General features: G+C 39.6%; 1 protein-coding gene across 2 annotated transcripts in view; it reads left to right on the forward strand.

The window, feature by feature from the left end:
- The first annotated feature begins 563 nt into the window (after positions 1 to 563).
- ELMOD1 (ELMO domain containing 1) overlaps positions 564 to 21788 on the forward strand; it is a 29226-nt gene continuing 8001 nt past the window's right edge. Inside the window, exons 1-7 of one of the 2 annotated variants that reach the window (XM_085309051.1) lie at positions 564 to 654; positions 10464 to 10609; positions 10758 to 10786; positions 11986 to 12083; positions 15421 to 15550; positions 18612 to 18745; positions 19918 to 19986. In XM_085309051.1, coding sequence (XP_085165177.1) covers positions 638 to 654; positions 10464 to 10609; positions 10758 to 10786; positions 11986 to 12083; positions 15421 to 15550; positions 18612 to 18745; positions 19918 to 19986 — 623 coding nt within the window. In that variant the 5' untranslated portion in view covers positions 564 to 637. The remainder of the gene's footprint in view (positions 655 to 10463; positions 10610 to 10757; positions 10787 to 11985; positions 12084 to 15420; positions 15551 to 18611; positions 18746 to 19917; positions 19987 to 21788) is intronic. The other variant, XM_085309053.1, reaches the window with a different exon arrangement.

The following is a 21788-nucleotide window of genomic DNA, read 5'->3' on the forward strand; positions in this document are numbered from 1 at the left end:
CTTGGAATTGATGGGCAACCTAGTCAATGATATATGTTTTAAGACATCAAACATACTGCTTCATCAAGTTTGTCACCACAGAATTTTTGTTACCTGATGTCCTTACAGACTTGAATCAGGTCCTAGTAATAATTCTTTGTTTACATACTACTTTTACCAGAATGTCCAAGTGCTGTTACAAATTCTGAAAAACAGAGGGCTTAATCTGGAGCTGAATATCTCTTGAGATTGCCGTTTGGAGCCTGTTGTGAACATCTCCGCTTCTTAAACAAAACAAAACAAACAAACAAAAAAAAAACAACAACAAAAAAAAATGCTTGAAACGGCTTGAAGCAAAATCCAGGCGTTCTCACTTAATTCTGTGCTCTTGATCAAAAGTACGTGCTCAGGCAGAGGAGTGTAAACAAAACGAGGCTTTTGTTTTTATTGGTATGAGTTTTCTTCARTACCTAAGAAAATATGTGGAGAGATGTTTCAAGATCAGCTTATGAACTTGCAAAAATGCAGAGTACCTCTTCTTTTCTCTATTAGTAAATACATCTTAATTCTGTTTCAACAGCACTGGTATCTTCTGCAAGGAAGACACTATCACTGATCAATTTATTACAGTTCCAGTAACACAAGCAAAATCATCACCATGAAGCACTTCCTAAGGTAACTCTTCTGCATGTTTTTCAAAAGTGTTCAATTATTTTTATACTGCAGTGATTTAGATGTTTTAGCTGTTACCAATAGCATGGAAGGTGTGAACTAGTTTATACTAGGTTACTTTCTAYTCACCTATATTCGGTATTTAATTAAAGATGTTTCAGAATGACAGTTCTAATTTAAAATCTCCTTTTTAGTTCTTCATAGGGGCAAAGAACGCAGAAACTGTCATATGGGATTGGGTCAGTGATCCATCAAATCAGCAGCAGATCTCTGGTGTCTGTGTCAGAGCAAAATAGGAGAAACAGTGATGTTGAACAGTGGTTACAAAAGGCTTTTCCCCATTTCACTTGCCATGTAGATTCTTGGAGTACTGCTTATGAAAGCATGGAAGGGGAAGGGGAAATGTTTGGAGCAGATGTGTAAGCTTAGAGATTGTGCTCTATTAGGGGAGAAATGTCTAAATATTACTCGCTCCTGTGTATGATTTGCAGTTGTTTGCTGTACAGCAGGGGTAGTAAAGGAAACTTGCAGAGGCCAACTTCAGGTGCAGAAAGCTAATGTTCTCTTTGCTCTGTTGTCTGTGGAGATAGTTAACACAGATCAAGAGCTTAATTTATGTACAAGCCAGAGCAATCATATTATGTCTGGATGGGGAAAAACCTTTTCAAGAGAGCTGAAACATATGCTTCTGTATAGAGCATCTGTCACTATTGTTTTTCTCAGCTGTTTATAGTAAAGAATTTCATATGCAGTATGGATATTAGTATTGTTACCTCTAGGCTGATCATTTGTAATGACTTTGCCTGGCTAATTTTGCCCCAGATGTCTCTGTGGGGTTTCGCAACCCCACTTTGGGTCAGCTTCTTCAGGTATCATCTTCAACTAGATGCACAAAGACTCTGTAAGCAGAATATGCATGATTTTAAATTTAAAGCAATTATTTATTTATTTGCTAATGCGCACAAAAGATAGCTGGGATTTAATGAGCCATTAGACTAAGCATTATCTGATAAGTCATCAGTCAGGAGGGAAAGACCTGGCCCCTGCAGCTCTGTGGCAGAGATCTTCTGTGGTATTAAGTCTTCCACCAGCTCCACTGACATTGATCCAGTGACCTGATGGTTCACAAGGAACCTGACTAACTTCATCAGGGTGTTTTTTCTTCCTCTACAAGTTTATAACTTTCCATACTGGAGTCTTCCTTCTTGAATCCTTGATTTGCTAATAATTTCCATCTCAGCAGTCCTATTTCTGTCACTTTTACTTTCTTTTTTCTGTACAGACCTTCATAGTAGCCTGAGCCAAGGCAATACAGCTGTACCATATGGGATCTGGGGCATATATCCCAAATAAACAGGCCCCTGAACACCTGCAGGTGGGGTGGAAGCTTACAACTGGAGTTACAGAAAGCATTGCAGCTCCCCTCCTAGGTGACCTATATCTTTGCATCATGCTGTAGTTTTGCTTCCTCCACGGGGAGAAGCTGAACTGCTGACAACTCCTAACCCACCTGCTTCTACAGTAAACACTTTGCTTCTCCCTTTAAACTGTCAGTTCTGCCTTCCTTTGGTTGTCCTGGCCCACTTGTTGGTTTGTTTGTTTGTTTGTTTGTTTTTTCCCCCATGTTGGATAAAGGTGCTGTTTTGAATATTTAAATTTCTGTGGCTCTCCAGAGGAAACATCCACTTGTTTTCATAGTCTGAAGACAATGAATCTTAAACGCTTTGAGAAGTCTTGATGGTATTAGCTTTCTGTAGGTAGCCAAGCCTCTGAAAAGCAGTTGATTATCTAAAAGCACATTCTAGGACTTTGTCTTCCATGGAAAGTCAAAAATTCTGAATGCAGAGCAAAGTCAAAGTAGGAAAAATCAGAACACCTCACTTAGGAAAACCGTGTTAAAGTGGAGAACTCCATTCTGGTCAGTTACAAGCATCTGAATTTCTTCTTTTATATCCRTCCTTCAGGATATGACTGATAGGAGTATTGTATTCAATTTCRTGTATTTTATGAGTATATAAGAAATCTGGGGAGACTAAGAAAAACCTTAGTCCTCTTTGAAGAGCACTTATTGGGGAAAAGTAACTGCTGTTGCATACATTTGAATGTGGTTGCAGGTTAGTGCAATAGCAATTAAGTTAGGAGCTGCAGGGAGATCCAGGTGCAAGACAAGGATGTTTAGTCTCCCAACTTGGATGGCAACTGGAAACGAAACAGTTGCACCCATCTTCTGTCCCCAGTGTTTGTCTGTTACCAGCAGCAGAGGAGCTTGCTAAAATTGGTCTTCACTGTTCGTCACAGTCAAATGCATGGTCAAATGCAGTGTATTGGTGATAGATGGCTCGCTAGTGGCATAATGTTTTCTGTTGCACAAAAAGGAGTAGACACTGGACTGGCTGATGGCATYTGTAGTTCATGAAACATCCCTGCTATCCATTTTCATCCTTGGATAAGAAGGAAAAATGAAGGACCTTGCATCATGTTCTAGAATGTATTGTTAGTCATATTTACAGGAACAACAGTGTAGGATAAAAATTGCAAGGGTAATAAGCAAGAGAGTTGGAGCTTCAAAATAGTTGTGTGGAATTTTCATCTTGAGGAATGAAAACTATGCAGATGATGGAACCTGTCCCAGTGATAATTCCAAAGGATGATATGGAATGACAGACTAAAAAAAAAAAAAAAAAAAAAAAAAAAAGATGACAAAATAATGTTGCATAAACATAGACTCAGTGGTATGACCTTTCATTTCATTCAGTTGGGACTCACCATATAGCTTGCCTTTAAAGGTAGAGCAGAAAAAGGAACCCAAAAGGACAGAATACAGCTGTGCTAAATCACTGGATTGATACCACAGCAGCTTCCAGTAGCCAAACTCRTTCAGATATTTTTGCACAATTTTGAGTTATACTGTGTGGATAAGATTACCTCCCTGCTTAAAACCAGTTCAGTTAAGTCTATACAAACTGCAAGTGATCTTGTTGACTGCAGCATAGAAAATGCCATGAGAGAGGAACTGAACTTTCACTTATAAAATTAAGATAAACTCAACTGTTCCATCTGAGTAGTGACAGTAGGGTACTATAGCAGGTTTGTGCAACAGATATATGCACYTGGAGAGCTCAGGAGGATTTTAAACAGTGGCTTTCAAATCCAGGTTCTTGTAAGAGAAGGCCCTTGCTTGTAGGCAGACCAACYATTCAGCATTAACCTAGGCTCATGAACTAGTGGCCTGATCTAGTCTCTACTGCTACTATCAAAAGGCAAGTCTACATATGTTGCGTCAGGGCACTCACAGCTACTGGGGTTTGTCTTCTAAACAAAATACTGCAGACATGAATACAGATAACGAGCAATTGGTGTAATTTGCATTTTTTCTGTACCTACTGCTCATCTGTTGTTAGACTGTTGATAAGGCTGTTTATAATCAGCTTAAAATCTACTGTCTTTTTTTCTTATACAGCATATTTTGTATTTATTTAACATCAGTAAGTTGACAGATGGCCTGTGTAGTCTTCCTTAATCACAGAACTTCCAAGACAGGAAGGGGCCTCTGGAGGTCATCTGTTCTGGTGCTCAATCACTCTGAGTAAAGTGTTTTTCATATGCTCAGGCAGAACTTCCTCTGTTTCTGTTTGTGCCCATTACCTCTTGTTCTGTTACTGGGCACCACTAAGAAGAGTCTGGCCCAGTCTTTACTTCCTACAATTAGGCACTTATATACAGTGATAAGATCACCTTGAGTCTTCCTTTCTCCAGGCTAAACAGTCCCAGCTTTCTCATACTCCYCTTGCATGTCAGATGTTCCAGTCCCTTAATCCTCTTTGTGGCCCTTTGCTGGACTTGCTCCAGCAGCTCCATACATGTATTGTACTAGAGAGCCCAACACTGGTCCCTGCACTCCAGGTGTGGCCTCACCAGGGCTGAGGAGAGGAGAAGGGTCACCTTTCCACCTCCATTCAAATTASTTCCCATGTTCCTGCCTTTCACAGGACTGTACACTATATCTGAAGAGCTAAAAAAAAGTGGGCTGTACTTACACCAAGGGTAGCTATTTTGAAATACAGGTTCTTATAAGAATATCACTTTTAGATTCAGGGATCCATAATGTAGCAGAAGCTCACTGCTGCCTTTTCATCTACATATTTTCAATAGCTGCTGCTTTCCAATGGAAAACTTTTTTTCTTTTAATCAGTCAATCCAGTAATTAGAATAATTCTAAATCCTCAGATCTAGGGCAGTACTTCTGACCAATAATCTACATGCTCAGTAACGCACAGGACTATTCTCCCTGCTTATGCTCATACCTCTAATCCGAGGCTGTATGTAGAGGAAAACAGTTGTTCTAGGTTTCTTGTCTCTTTCAAATTGACTTCCACTTTGCTCTCATTTGAATTATTCCTAAAGTTTGATGTTAATTATGAAGTAATAAAAATATTTCTTTATGAAACACTTAATCCTCCAGCATTTTTTTTAAACTAGATTTTAAGGAATCTCAGTGATACTTCCATTTTGGTTTTAACTTCTCTTAAACATCATAACTAATTACTTAGAGAACCAACTGTAGCAGACACTTGTATTCCTTTAATAAGTCGTAGAAACTTGACACCTTCTCTTGATCTACTGCAAAACAGTCTCTCAGCAGTAACAGATTTTTAAGCATATAGTTCTGTCTTACTGAAGTCACATCAGATAAAATGTTAATCAAGACATTTGAAAGTAAGAAAATGTGAAAGCATGGAATGCTTCTTTTTAAAAACTACTCTTATGGATTCTTTAGTTGCTATGGCGACTTCTGTGTCTAAGTGGATAGATAAATTGGATTTCAAATTTCAGTTATGTGTGTGAGAAGGCACAGAATATTTTTTAAAGGAGCTAAGAGCAAGCTTGTATGCATTTCAGAAGTGATGATTTGTACAGCACTTCACAGCTGACCTTGTATACAAAATAAGTTACAGAAKCCAGAGATAGTGACGTTAATTAGCTACTAATAGTGTAGTGTCACTTCCTTGTTCACCTATTTAGCTGTGGGTGACAACATGACCAATGTGTCCTTGATTTCTCAAGCCATAATTCGAATTCTCAGTAAGGAAATATTGATGCAAACACTAAGCAGGGGCAAAATGATTATCCGTATGTCTCATGATGGCTGTAGCATTTTCTTCAGAGTTGAGTATGTCTCTAAAGAAAAATCTAGTTGCATTTCTTGCATCTATAGAACCTAAAATGGGACACACAGGAAAGAAAAGGAAGTTTTATGTAGATCCACTGAGTTTTGGGAGAAGTTGATTCAGCTTTAAATTGAACTCTTGGGGCTTTGGCATCTAGTTTAAGCTTTCATTTTATCATAGGTGTTTCCTCAGTCTGTTACTGGCTCTGAAAATACTAAGGTTCTAAAACTATCTAGAAAAAAAAAAGCATTTTTTGTTAGTTTCAAAAAATATTGCACAGAATTCAACCCTACTCCCCTTCATGTCAATGTAATACCAGCTGTTGTGTTATACGTACTTCTTTTTGGCAAGTATACCTTGCATAGGAATGACCTTTGAAGTGTTAAACAGCTTTGGAAATCTATTGATCTCCTTTGCTTCTATCTGTTTATAGTACAGAAGACCAGCTAAAGTCAGTAGCATTTGAATAAAAATGAAAATATGATGTTGTGCTATCAGAAATGTGAATTCAAATGACCACAATCTGCCATTCCCATCATGCTGTCTCAACAGCAGTTGTGCTAGTGGAGAGCATCTTGAGACCTCTTATTAAGGAAACATCTTTAGCCTTCTGTATGCAGTATCAGAGTAAAAATCAACATGTTTCATCACCTCAGCTTCTCATGCCTTATGCTTTCTTGTCAGCGTCAGACCAACACGTGCTGTAGAAAACAGCAGTGCTGGGACCGCGTTCTTTTGACTCTACATTGATCTGGGTATTGCAGAGATCCAGAAATTTGTACGGCCCACTTCTGCCTTCCTCTCTTCTCTCATGGAAGAGAGCCTTTAAGAATCTCTGAGCCCTGTTGTTGGTAATGGAGGYCGGTGGCCTTTTTGGTTTTGCAGTATTGCTACCTTCCTGATAGGCCTAACAAGGTACTACCTACTGAATTCCTTTGTTGTTTGAAGCTGCTCTGGGCACAAGATTAAAGTCAGGAAGTCCACCAAAAGAGAAATGGGATGATATACAGCAAGGAAGATGTATAAGAATTAGAAAGTAGAACAGCAAGGAAGACAGATGTGAAATAAGTGCATATACCAACCCTAATTGGCCTTTGTTAACTGTACAGGAAAGAAAAGTCAAGTTTCTGTGTAACTTCAGGCTGCTGYGGTAGTAAGTTTTAGCACTGGATTATACTTCTCGACAAGCAAGCAAGGACATACTCCTTTCAGAATATATGTTCCTCATCTTGGAACCCAAGTAACAAATACATTCTACTGTAGCTTTGGCCTCAAAGTTCAGTGACTTTTTTTTTTGTGAACAAACCCAGCAAAACTATGCTGAGTTGCCCTGGCATTTCTCTGGAACTAGCAGGTAGGCAGGTAGCTTCCTATGTTCAAGTGCTTGGCATCAATAATTGGGAGTTTTCAAGTGTAATTTCTCAGAGGGAGGATGGGTGCATGTGTCTGCATTTGTACAGCATCCTCATCAAGGGAACTTACTGTTAATTAGGCCTATGCACTTTAGCATCTTATACAGGATTTTTTCTTTTCATTACCATTTATTCAGGAAAAACAGACTCTTGTATTACACACTAATTCATAAGCACAAAYCTGCAGGTCTGTACACTTGCATGTAATACAGGAGGACAAGTAGCTTGTGTTAAGACAGGGAAGAGTAGGATACAAGTCCCTTAGGAACATCTTGATTTTTTTGTTATACTTCCGCTCCTAAAGCTCACCTGAGGAAATACTGCATTGCTGTTCACTCCCTCTTAAAAACTACATGACTACGCAAATCACTAGTGAAGCACCCTCTATTTTCTGTACCAAATAAACTTTTAAAAGACAAACAGGAAAAGCCAATACACATTCTGATAGGAAGAAGGTTTGGAATCAAATCCTAATACAAASTAGAAGTTAATGCTACTCTGCCATAGTCAGGTACCTCTTTTTCTTGCAACATCTGTAAGGGTTCTTTTTAATGATATGCAGTGTTTTGTTTTGTAGCTGCTAGTGTCTCTGCTTTGCTCAAGTGAATTGAAATGCATAGCCACTAAAATAAAACCTATCTTATTTAAWCATTAGTATGCTTTTATTACAGGACTTCTGCAAACAAGAATTTCCTTTTCTAAAGAACCTCTTTGAAAACAAACTTGCAAAAAAATTTATGCCATTCATGTTATAAGCAGAAGACTTCAACTGTCATAAGCTTAAGATGGATGAGTAGTAGAAAATTGCAGGTATTCACAGAGGCAAACTTCTTTGTCTAAGCTACCTAGTCAAAATTAGTGTTTATCTGCTTCATTAGTAATAGCTTGCTAAGTGTATTTTAGTGACTCATACCTAGTTCCTCTTTGTGCTGTAGTGACACTCTTTAGTAGATGTTTTTACTAGTTACTTTGTGCAAACTGCAACTGAAATAAAACTTTAATGGTGAATATTGTTGCAACCATGGAAGATTTGAGCTCTATCCTATTTAATGTCAAACTGAAATCTGGAGTCCTAATCTCCTGCGTTCGCTTCTCTGRACCTTCAGCCTGAGTAAGGAGCGAAGGTGTGCTGAGGGGTTGTTATAAGTTGTATTTTGATTCTTCTTTGGATGATGGCTCTTACTTGAATCTGTTGTGCTTAATAYCATATTTCTACTGGAAAAGTTGAAATACTCTTTTTTTTTCAAGCCACTGTTAAAGGTTGCGTGTAGTTGGCTCTATATGAGACAACGTTGTCTTAAATGACTTACACTTCAAACTGTTGGAAGACATAAAGAATGACTACTTGGCTGACGATGGAGTTGCCTCCTGATAACTGATCTTGTTCTTAATACTCTTGCTGGTTGCCCACTGTRAAACTTGCACAAATTCCTTGCAGTGGTGTGTTCTGGCACATAGGAGTGGGGGAGAAGCTCCAACTATTTCACTGTCAGCCACTGAAAGTTATTTGCCCATCTAAGATTTGATTCAAACGTGGAAGTGAATTCTTGTTCTTAGATTCCACATTTTATCTAAAATAGAGACTTCCTGTTGCATGAGGACAATGAGGCATTGTCTCATTGCCTACATGCAGGCATTCAGGAGTGTTAAGCAAATTAACTGAAAGCGTAAAGATAAAGTGAATGCTTTGAAGGCGTATTAAATCCTTATGTGGATGCTCTCCRTTTAGACATAAAGTGGATTTACTTCCTTTAGTTTAATTCCCCTTCAAAAGGGATTAAGCTAAAGCGAAGTAATGCAGAATAAACTCCTGTGTGGACATGGACATGACTTATCTTCCCTTTCCCTTGCAAACATGCCCTTTARGTCTAGTTATGAAGTAAAGGAGCTCTTTTGACTTTATTAAAACTATGCTAATTTGAATATCTGGCATCTAGTATCTCAGAATAACCAATGCACTTCACTAAAAATGATCATATGGAGTTTCTTAACAAATATTTTCTTTGCAAGTGTCAATAGCATGTGAAAAAATACAATAAATAACATGATGAATGCGTGTGCATATATATGTACACAAAGGCTTAAAGCATAATGGGCCAAGTTGTTTTTGACCATTAAACAGCAAGCTCACRCAAGCTTTTGTTTGTGCAAGCAAGTTGTACCAATGTTCCCATTACTGGGTCTGTGGGGTCTCTGTAACTTAGCTTTTCTTATATGTGGTTCTGGCCCCAAAGGCTCTTGGTGCTTCTTGCTCCATGTTGTGTCCTGGGGCGCTCAAGAGGGGGTTGACAGCTGGCTAACGTGGAAGGGTCTGCTTATTTGTAGCTAGAGAAACAAGAAAGCTGAACTATGTGTTGTAAGTTATAGCCTGTGAATCTGGGATGTGAWAGGTAATCGGGGTAGCGTGTGGTGTGTGGACTTTGGAAGCAGGTGCAACACTAACAAACTTCAAAATAGAGTATGTCTAGGTGTGTGGCATTCCCCGGCTTTCTGAGAATCATGAGACAAACCAGGCTGGACAGGACCCCATGAGGTCTCTAGTCCAACGTCGTGTTTACAGCAGGATTAGCTCTGAGGTCGATACAGGGTTTTGTCCATTCAGTCTTGAAAACAGCTACTGCTTCATCCTCAAGGTACTGTGTAAAAGCCAACCTTGGGAAGAACTGATTTTCCTTAAAATGGGTACTGAAGCCCTTGTTTAAGGGGAGGAGCTATACTTCCCTTAATTGTGACTATTCATTTTTAGGGATCTGGRGTTGATGTTGGGATTGTGTTTGTCAGGATAACTACTATGGAAGAACTGGGTGCCCAGGCAAAGCTAAGGAAAGTGGAGCGTGGTGGCTCCCCAGATCCTCTGCTGCCACCATAACTGGATGATCTAGGCTTTCTTATGCAGTCCTGTTTCTCAAAAGCATTATCAAGAGGCATATAGCTTGTTATTTTAAGGCTTTTGTTCCCTTTCTAGAAATGCTCTTTTCAGAACTCTTTCTTGAGTTGATTCATTTTGTGTTTCTAGCTCTGACTTTGCGTATGGTTTTTCACTGGRTGAGATTGAAAAGTGTAATTTAACACTTACCAGAATAAATTTTAGCAATGTGAATGCTGCTTTTGCTTTAAAGGTGCCATTAGGTAATGGGAATTTAGGGAAAGGAAGTATTTTCTGTTTGGGGAGCGGCCTTGTCAGAACAATCTCTGCTCAAGTCTCTTATTTTCAGCCTTATTTTCTTGMCAGGATGTTTGTTCAGGTATGCCTGTACTTCTACTGTAAATGCTTGTGGCGCTGTCTGAAATTCGTGGTCAGGAAATTAACAGGACGATGTGAGTTGCAAAGGATCTGTTACAATACCAAGCCTGGAGCTGCCAGAACTATGAAAATAGGTAACTGCAAAATAATCAGGTTTTTGCATGCTTTTTGCRTTTCTGCATGTTCTAATAGTGGGATGGCTTTACTTTTAAGAATTTTCGTGTTAAATGAATCCAGTAGAAATTTAACTTAACTGACACAAGACTTTCAATCTTTTAACAGAGGCATCGCTGAAAGGTTCAAAAAGTAAGGTGAGTGAAATATCTCATAATTCACCTTTTCTATGCCAGCCATGTTGTTCAGTCTGCTGTGTGCTCATTCCTGAAAATTGCTTCAATGTGAGATTGTATCAAACCTTAAAGAACATCATTTACTGAGGACAGTTCAGTGATTGCCCTGAAAGGGGTTTTGCAGAATTGGGGAGTGTTTCCTGCCCTCTGGGGGTTCGCACACTGTGGGCACTGATGGGATTGCGGGGGCAACTGGCCATGGTGAAGTGTGATCTTGTTTCATAATTCGGGATTTCTTGGGTCAATTCTTAGTCTTATTTTAGAACTTCTGTAATCTGTAGCCAGTCAGTTAAGCACCATGCTTAATGCAGGTGAAGATAGCAGTACCGGTCGAAATAACCTTCCTCTGCCTGCCTTTCCAGTGCATTAATGAAAAATAGCCTCTCTCACTTCTTCCTTTCACCATAGAACTGGCTATGTTAACCTAAATGCTTCTCACTAATCAGGAACAAAGCACCTGTAAAGAACACAGTTAATAGTGTGAATGGCTGAAAGACACTAATTTATTTCTTCAGCATGAGAATCAGTGTTATTGGAAGGCTTACCTCAGCAGTAGCAAAAATAATGTCGCGTAGCTTTTAGTTCTGCATGGTACTTCCAAATTTTGCTTTTAGCACAAATGGAAAGGCAGAATCTTACTTTAAAAGCCTGTATTTAGGAAATTCAGACTGGTTTAACTTTTGATACAGCACCAAAAAAATCAACTTTTTAATTTTATTTATTTGTTTAATAATGAACTTCCAAGGTCATCTCTACAAGGCAATAACTTGCAAGAGGAAGGAAAATGTTTTACTATGTTACTGCAATATGTCTGGAATGTGTACCAAATAAAGGCTAGCAGTTCCAGTGTAACTGCATGGTTGGTCTGAAACTATTTTCTTGACCAAAGGCTTCAATGCAGATGAYTTTCACTGGCAGCTGCCATAGAAATACATTGGAAGAAGTATAGCAACAGAAAAGTGCTTCGATTGCTCGTGTAGAGATCATGCTCTGAAACTAGTCAGTAGAGCTGAATAAAATTGGAAAGGTCTATATATAGGGATTTGGGTCTTTGGGCTGTTAACCTAGAAGCTTTCAGGTGTCATATTTACTGTTGTTAACTTCTACTGAATAGCAGTTTCCATAAGAATTAATATACATTTAAAACCTCTTTTTTTTAGCGCCTGCAAACTTCAGTAAGTGTTCACCCTGATGCTATTGAAAAAACTATAGATGACATCATGGAGCTGAAAAGGATTAATCCAGATATAAATCCACAGTAAGTTTGTGACTTCCTTATAAGACAAATTGGAATTATTGATTTCTGTACTGCCTCGGTCCATAGAGAATGGGTTCGCCATAGCTATTTTGCTACACAATTTGAAGATGAATTTTATTTCTCATATAAAAACATAAGTTAAGCTTTGCTGTCAGAAAGCTGATAGAAAAATGAATTATCTCTTATGGTGATGATAACAGGCGTCAAGTCCTGAGTCTCTTTATTTAGCTGCTTCCTGAATCTTACTGTCTTAGTATATGGTTGGTACATTGATTTATGAGATCCACTTCCCAAAGGATGAAATACCACCAATGCAGGTGGTCATGGCAGTGAAAGTGATGGCTTCTTAGCAAGGCCATAGACAGTCTATTGGGCAGGGAAGAAATTTTCACTTTATCACATAGAATCATAGAATCAGTAAGGTTGGAAGGAACCTCTGSAGATCATCTAGTCCAACCTCCCTGCTTGGCAGGGCCACCTACAGCATGGTAGGCAGGGTTGCATCCAGCCAGGCCTTGAATAGCTCCAGAGAAGGAGACTCCACAACCTCTCTGGGCAACTTGTGCCAGTGCTCCATCACTCTCACAGGGAAGGAATTCCCCCTCACGGTCAGGCGGAACTTCCTGTGCTTCAATTTCTGCCCATTGCCTCTTGTCCTGTCACAGGGGACAACTGAAAACAGTTTGTCCCCGTCCCCTTGACACCCTCCCTTCAGGTACTTGTACACATTGAYAAGATCCCCCCTCAGTCTTCTCTTCCCCAGGCTGAACAGGCCCAGCTCTCGCAGCCGTTCCTCATAGGGCAGGTGCTCCAGCCCTCTGAGCATCTTTGTAGCCCTATGCTGGACTCTCTCCAGTAGCTCCATGTCTCTGTTGTGTCCAGTTCTGGGCTCCCCAGTACAGTACTCGAGATGAGGCCTCCTCAGGGCTGCGTAGAGGGGCAGGATCACCTCCCTCAACCTGATGGCAAAATGATGGAAACCATTTTTAAAACCTCTTTGAATTATCTAAGCAGAAGTAAGCAATACAATGCAGCAAAACCACTATGATCTTATACCATTAAAAGAGTAAAAAGTGATCAACAATTAGCCTTTTAAATTAAAAGCTGGCATTTCAAGAGTAAGTAGTAATGTTTTTGTTTTCCTCTGAGCCCTCCATTTGAGGCAAGAGTTGGGTGGTGCTGCATGCTTAGAAACAAACTCTGCTACTGAATTGTTCCTTATTTCAAATAGATTACGATTCTGCTAATCTTTAATCTTGGAGACTGAAGCTTTCCATGTAAGATATTTATTTTTATGCTGAATTTTTAGTGAGAAATTTCAGTTAAAGCAGGTCAGCTACTTATTTAGTCAGGATTAACCAAAATGCGTTAGTCTTTCTGCTTTTAAACGCTAGAAAACCCGCATCTTGCTGCCTTGTTCAAAAGCTCTGGCTGTCCCTTGTATGGGAAGGACTTAATCTTCCAAAATAAGGACAAAGGGGCATGTATCATGCTGTATGGCCTTCTGCAGTCTATATGCAGTCATTTTTGTTAACGTAGCATCTTTGCAGAGCTGAACTAGCATCCTGGAGACGTTTGCACTGAGCTAGCCTGCTGTTCTTGCAGGCTGTGGGCTACTGTGACCTGAGGAGAAGAAGGGATCGGAGTAGTTTCACCTTAAGATAACACTATGTATATTCAGCGGAGGGAAAAAGTAGGAGGAACAAGTAGGTGGTGACGTTCACGACCCCGTTAGCTGTGGAAGGAGGGTGTGAAATACTCCAAGTTTCAGACTCTTCATCTCACCGAGCGCCCAAGGTGCGTGGGTAGGTGTGGGTGTGCTGGCCCGTGCAGGCTCTTCCCACGCACTGACACGCTGACAACTGCCGCCACCGGCACACAGGGGCCGTGGCTGCTCGCCCAGCTCCTCGGCCTGGCACTACTAGGAAGGAGAGAAGCATGGAAAGCATTAATGGAAAACAGTGTGAGGAAAATGGCTTTTTCCATGAAAAAAAAAAAAAACGTTGTATGGATTTTTGACTGGTATAAAGTGCAAGGGTGGATTTTTATATGTTCTGCAGTTTGAAACTTAATTTTTTACATCTGTATRATTGGGTTTGGATTTCTTTTTTTTTTCCACTGCCTGTGATGTTCTGCTCTAAACTACTTGGAGGTTATTGTATGTAATTAAAAACATTATAACTGTGATTTAGTGATGTGTTACAGCAATTCACATGCAATCTTGTTAGACATTTCAGCTTTCTTTGTAATGCCACTTTTCTGTAAAACTGTAGAGTGTAAGTGAGGCATGTAAACACTAAAAGAGGAAAGACACTGCTTAAGATATTCTAAACGGGTTATAGCCACAAAAACCAGCATGAAATTGCAGCAAGAAAAAAATGGCCCAATGATGACATCTCTTATTCTGTGGATTAACCTTAAAAGATAAGCAGTGAGAATCCTTCTGCTCAGAAAGCTTAACAGTATTATAGAATGAAAAAACATTTTAGTATACGGAGGAAAACAGATGAAGTATCTAGGCAGCTTAATCAGTGCAGGTTGTGTTCCATAGAATAATGAGAATAAAGATAAAACCGTGCTCTCAGAATTAGTAGTAGTAATGGTAATTTCAGACATTAAAAGTTTAGAAACACTTGTTCGCATAAATACAAATTCCTATGAATATTTGCGTATGAGAAGCAAAAGACTTGGCAGTTGTATACAATATAACTTGTATTTAATATTATAAAATCTTATCCTAAAACCAGATAATTTACTGTAACTTAAAGCATTGGAAGCCACATAGTGTGGACTTTTTTTTTTAATGATGCACCAGAAATTTTAACAGTTCACCTGCGTTAGAATGAGAAGAGCCATTATGGGAATTCTTAACATATGAAGCACCAAAAAAGCAGGAAACCTAAAGACAGATCTGTGAACTATATTGCTTCAGGTTTTTGACTTCTTTATGTGGACTTTTGTGACATGAAACAAAATGGATATCTTTAGGTTTTTTTGTTTTGTTTTGTTTTTTTGTTTTTTGTAGCAGGCCTTCAGAGCTTCTCTGTAGAGTCATAATAAGCCTTCAATAAATGAAGGAATTCACTGCTCAAAATAAAAAAGAATCCAGAACTTCTTTCTCAATGAAAGCCACTAAGTGGTAAGACTACAATTGACAAGGCCACGTTTAATGTAATATTGATCTTTGGAAAGTCTCTTATAGCTTAGCAGTATAGTCACTATTAATTCACTGATGAAACATTACTCCTGTGAATTAAATGGGTATTTGCACTGTGGTACTGTTGCATGACTGCAGATGACTGAGTTGATTCTCTTCCTCTTTCCCCACCCCCGTTAGGCTGGGGGTGTCTCTTCAGGCCTGCCTGCTGCAGATTGTGGGGTACCGAAATCTGGTTGCGGAGGTTGAAAAGCTGCGCAGAGAGCCTTATGATTCGGAGAATCCACAACATGAAGAAATGCTTCTGAAGGTAGTGCTTAAGAAGGACTTACAGAGAGTCCTCTATACTTGCCAACCCTAATAGTTTGGTTTATAAACCTCTTAAAATATTCAGATATTTTTGCCTTCCTCCATTGTTTATCTGTTTTAAGGTTAGCCGACACAGAATACTAACGCAGTGTGTGGGTGTAATGCCTGCCAGGCAAGCTCATTCCCCAGTCTGCAGAATGACAGAATGGACAAGGTTGGAAGGGACCTCTGGAGACCATCTAGTCCAACCTCCCTGGTCTTTTTCTTTCTTTTTTTTTTTTTTTTTTTTGGAAGATCTAAAAACCACGAATGGGGAGGTGGTTAGAGCTCTCATGCTGGAAAGAAGTTGATGACAGAAAAAAAGGGATGGAAAATAGTCTAACTAGTCCCCACATCTCCTTTTCTGATCCTTCTATACTGTACTTGACTATAGCTACTGAAAGGTGTTTCGGAGAAATGGCTGAAAGCATTAAATAGGTAGTGATATATTAGCCTGTCTAAAAAGAAAGCACTCTTACRGAATTTTTGAAGGTCTTACAATAAACAAACCTGGTATTTGTTATTTTCTTGACAAAAATATCAAACTTTAAACATTTCCTTCTCTTCTACCCACATGTACCTTTTATACAGCACATGAGGATGCTGTCTTCCACAATACAACATAGTGCCTTTCACAAGTGGTAGTGGGGAACTTCTGTAAAGTTTACCTTGGCTGCTTGCACTACCAGCCGCTCCTAAAAATTCTACTGAATGCTTCATTTAAGCACTTACTTATGCCAATAATTAWTTTAAAAGCTCTCCGAAATGGTAAAAGAGCACCTGTAGGTGTCTACAGAGCTGTGCTTGAGGCTGGCTCCTGTACGTGCCCAGAATTGCYACAGGCATGGTTAGAATGGTTATTGCCAGGCCTCTATTTCCGAAACGTTTTTTTTTCTCGCCTCCCCAAAGAATTTACTACATCTTTTCAGACCATCCCAGCACAGTCTAGTACTGCATGTTGAGATTTATAGATCCTCTTATTTATTCTAAAGCACTAGCAGCCCCCAGGAGTGTGCTGATCCCCCCGACGTTCAGACAGCTCTGCGGGGAGGTGGGAGCCTGGCTGGGTGGGGGGCTGAGGTCCAGGGCTGCCGCTGGAGCAGATCTGTGCTCCAAGTGCTAGGCAGGGCTGGCCAGACTCCTCCTGCTGGGCTCCTGCCACTGTACAAGCAAAAAGCAGAATTCTGGGGCTAGAGGGGGGCTTACAGGAAAGCACACTTAGATTTACCCAGTGAGGAAGTCCGTATCTGGAGGACAAGCGTTGTAGGTCCCAGCCAAGGATTCTGGACTCTGGAAATAAGAGGTAGGGGGCTGCAGCTTTACTGTGAGCCCTTGGCTCTGGGGGAGGATTCCCAAAGGCACGAGGGCCTTGCGTCKCCTGCGGAGCAGGAGGTGGGGGCCTGCGGGCAGGTGTTGCGGGCACGGAGGAGGGTAGCGTTGCAGGAGGCGTCCGAAGCGGGCCCTGGCGTCCTTTCCCTGACGCCAGCTCTCTGCTGAGCAGTCCTGGTTCTTAACCGTTCCGGCAAACAGCACTTGGGATGTATAATCACGTAAGCGCTTTAAAAGCATCACAGAGCGAGAACGAAAGCAGGATGGAAACTGAGTGTGGGAGTGTTTTTGAGGGGAGATTAAACAGTTCAGCTTACACAGTAAAATCTTTAATGTTAAAAAAGGATAGCARTATCTTCATCTGCCTCCAATATAATCTGTGCGCTAGGCACTTATTTACAGCATGCYTTTTGCTGTTGCGAGTTTTCATGACAAGCAGAAATCTGTCCAAGGGTTTGATTTGGTTTCTGGGCCACACCGGGGAAGACTAGGCTGGCTGGCTTTCATTGCTTCTAGATGTTCTGCTAAGTGATCTCTGCAACCAGTAATTCATATTCTTAATGCTTATCACTTATTCATGTTTACCAGGTGGACATTTTATGAATRAGATGAAGATTAGTTTAATGTGATTGAACTAGTAAATAATACTGTATTTACTGTTAATGGATGAATAAGAAATAATGAAGGTAATTYGGTACAGGATGCTTTATGCAGCTTGTGAAAGCCAAAATCTTTAAAAGCTTTACCCTCTCTAAATCACTTTTTAATATAGGTTCTGGGGTGTTGGTGTGTGAAATATTAATAAAGGTCTTTCCCCTTGGTAGGGTGTAGGTAGTGTATTTTCCTCCTCCCCCCGCCCCGCCCCTTACGAGTCTGTTTCTTGAGACACTACTCATCACTACTAACACTCACTAATGTCTGAGGAGCACCTGACTACTTAATACACTTTAAATAGTGTGAATTTGTGCTGGGGCATGYTTGCAGACAGCTATATATTTTTCAGAACATGTCGTTTTAGGCTGCTTTTTAGATGCTTAACATGCTATTTAAGCATAAGGTCCCTGGGCCAGTGCAGCCAAGTAGGTTGGTACCTGCTGAAGATCTGGCTTGTTAAATCACTCCCCCCTGCCTTGTTGCTGTGAGATCAATGAATGATTCACCCCTCAGTTAAATGAGAAGGTGGAATGTGCTATTCTTCTATGGATTTTTTTTTTCTTTTTATGTTCTCTGATTTGCTTTTCAGCACTGTGGTAGCCAAGTCAGCACTCTCCAATTTGTAATTATTCTAGAGACTTGCAAAAGATGCCAAAGAAAAGATTGCTGCAGAGCCTAAGKGAACTGAGGGCTGATTGCCTGTCACCCTGTCAGTGATTTACTACAAAAGTCCAGCCCGTTCCTGATTCTGTGCTTATGGAGGCAGATTCTGGTTTGATGCATAAAGCRTGAACAAAATAAGTCCTTGTGCAAAACTCTGCAACAGTTGTAGATAAGGTCAGAAGGGCCTTAGGGCTGTAGCTGAAATGTCTGCAATATTGAAGAGTGGTTTGGGATCTCCCCCACCCCCAGGAACTGCATTTGTTCATATATGCTGGTTGCTGAAATAGTAATGCAATTATGTGACATGAAAATTTATTTAAAAAGAAGGTTATACTAATATGTGAATTTTAATCATATTCTACCTGCAATTTTCCTAGTTGTGGAAATGTTTGAAGCCTGATTCGCCATTGAAAGCTCGGATTTCGAAGCAGTGGTGTGAAATTGGTTTCCAAGGTGATGATCCTAAAACTGACTTTAGAGGGATGGGTCTCCTGGGCTTATATAATTTGGTGTAAGTATGTTTCTTTATAGATGTACTTGTGTCTGAAGTTGTGAAAAGCAGCATTGTGTGTGGATTCTTTTTAGCAAGCCTATAGGACTAAATTCTAAACGTTAGGGACTCCATCCCCAAAAATGAAAAAAATTTCTATTACCTTTTTTTTCTTCTGGAAAGTATCTTTTTCAGTATTTCTCATTTAACTAGGTTGTACAGCTTGCTAAGCCCTTTTTAGCTGTTCTGTGAAAGTTAGTACACTCGTCCCACAAGTAAAAGACACGTATTTTCACCAATATTTAGATATCTAAACAAAATACCCTAAAAACATGTAGGTGGGAGGTTTATATTACTGCTCAGCTTTCTTTTCTGAATTTCTAGGCAAAATGTTTGAAATTCAGCATCTGAAGGTAGACATCTGTAGTTAGTCTAATTCCTCACTTTCTCTGGATACTCAAAACTAAGCAGCGAGTTTAAATAACTATCCCCTTCTGCCTCATGTACACCAGATATTTAGTATCATATCTGTGATTGGTAATGTAGGAATAAATTGGTATCTGTGATCTGTTCTTTCCTCCAGCTCTTTTATTTACTACAGGTAYTTATGTAACTTAGAAACATATAATAAAATAACCTCCCCCTATGGGAGAAAGGGGGGGATATTTTCTGCCTTTACAGATTGAAGGACATAACTCTCTACATGTCACTTTATAGCAAAGCTCAGTTAAGGGTCTGGACTCTTGACTCTGTTTTAAACTTTCATCAGAGACAAATCCCTATTTTTTTCCCCCCCTTTTACTACTTAGTCTCTGTGATGACTCATTTTGGTTAACAAATCTGCCAGACAGAAGTCTGAACTGCTTTATCTTGAGCTCAGCAGCCAACTTGCTCTAGCAATAAGAAACCAGTTTTGTGCAGACCGTGTAGAAAGGGAGCATGATAACACACATCCATTAACAAATTATAGGGTTGCACTCGTAATTCGAGGGTGAGCTGCTTTTATCTTTCATTTTGGAGGGGTTGACAGGGTAGTTTAATGAATTAAACGTGCTAAATGTTGCTCATATTGTTTAACATGCTTCATGACCCTTTAAAGGGCTTGGCATGGTATGTGTGGATAGCTCATTACGACCCAAGAACAATTTTGTCCTCGGTCTTTAATAGTTGACCCTAAATGTATGTATCTGCAGATATTTTGCCGAATGGGACACTGGGATAGCTCAGCAAGTTCTTTCCGATTCTCTTCAGCCTAAATACAGGTAATACTTGAGGCTAGAAAAAAATAGCTAATTAGATAATGCTGTGTGGACTGGTGCTTTAGGGTGGGGGCTATCTTTTGTTTTATTGGGCAGGTGCTTGGGTATTGCTATGTGCTGTCTGTTTTCAGGTATCAATCCTGAAAGCTGATCAGATTCAAGAGGCAAACTTATATACTGAATCATATTGTGTTAACTATTTTAACTAATTTCTAATTTCAAGTGATTTTCTTTTTTTTTATTTACCTTTCTTTTAATTTTTTTATCTTTTCATAATGAAGGGAAGTCACTAGGAAGGAAATAAGGTATTTTTTTATTTCTCTTAGTTTTGTGAGACTCTACATGTAAATAAAGATCAAACTATACTGCAATTTGACAAATTATAAACCAAAARTTTTTGCAACAGCTTCAAAAGATCCATATTCCTTTCTCCAAATACTGCAGTGTTAGCCCAAATGAGCCAATAGCACAGCACTGGGTGTATCTTAGTAWGATAATTTATAAAGAATAAAATCAGCCATGCTCAACTTAGCTAAAACACCCTATTTTAGACCCATCTAGTAATAAATATTTGGTAAYTTTTACTTTCTTGCAGAAAAAGATTAAGCCATGCAAATACAGTCAAAGCAGCTGTGACTCTGATGTGATAATCAAGAGTTCTTGATCAAGATTAAGTTACCTCAGCGGAAGAATCCTTCTATTTGTGTTCACTTTGGCTACCATGGCTAACGATTGGTCTAATTTGACTAGTCCAGTGTCCTTTCTTTTGAGAAATCAATAACAGGTGCCTTTAAGGGGCAAAAAGTTTGTATTGTGAACTGCTTTAGAGGAATTTAATTCCATAACTGGTACAGGAGGCAGAGAAGAAAGGTGCCTCAGAAGAAATTTTCTCTTCTATGCCTTGTGTTAGGTATCAGTATAGTAGGTCTATATCTGAATTCTGCCAAGTCTGTAATCTCCTCATTACTTTGTAGCTAGATTCCCTATGGTAATTCTGTGACAAAAAGCAGTTGGGGAGGGCTGGGGAGGATTTAAACCTGAGAGACTGAGCCTGAGAGTCAGTCTTCAGATTTATTTTTGTCTGCGGTGGCACTGCGTTTGCCATCTTCCTGCAAGTACCTCCAGCCTAGTCTTCCCTTATATATAGTGTAGCCCATGGCTGATTTTTATTAATAAATGCTTATGAACAGGGATTTCATGATTCTTAAACTGCATTATGGAAAACAGTCAAGAACTGTCATGCGTCTGCCTTTGCCCCTTCCTTTGCCCTGTTTTGGAGCTGTGGGGCAGGGTGTCCTGTTAGTGTTCTTCATTTACATGTGTGATTACCAAGGACTGCTTTGGAGTGCTGTGTATGAGCATGTGCAGTTTTTCTCTTGAAATAGCATCCACTAGAAGATAGATGCTGCTAGAGATGCCTTTGTTTTTTTTTTCTAGTGTGATTGCTTAGCAGCAGTGTTGGTTTCTGAAGTGATAATGATCAATGTACTTCCTATTTCTGTTGAGCTGTATTACTTGCCTACATCCTAAATGTGCCATCTTACTATTCAACATTTGTGTGGTGTTTTGGGGGCTAAGRGGGCATGCTGGGTGTTTTTGTTTTGTTTTAATTGATGTTAGGCCACAGCCTACAAAAATGACAGATTTTGGAGAATGAGTATAGACTGGCATATTCTTATTCACTAAATCATTTGAGAGGCAAAAGTCTATCCTTACATATGCTGGATATTAGCATTCAGATGAGGGTGTGTGTGAACCTCCTAGCATCTCTAATACCTAAAAATGACAGTATGTAAAATACAATG

Source organism: Rhea americana, unplaced genomic scaffold (genome assembly GCF_003343005.1).
Source record: "Rhea americana isolate MKP2758 unplaced genomic scaffold, rheAme1 scaffold_29, whole genome shotgun sequence".
In the NCBI taxonomy this organism is placed as follows: domain Eukaryota; kingdom Metazoa; phylum Chordata; class Aves; order Rheiformes; family Rheidae; genus Rhea; species Rhea americana.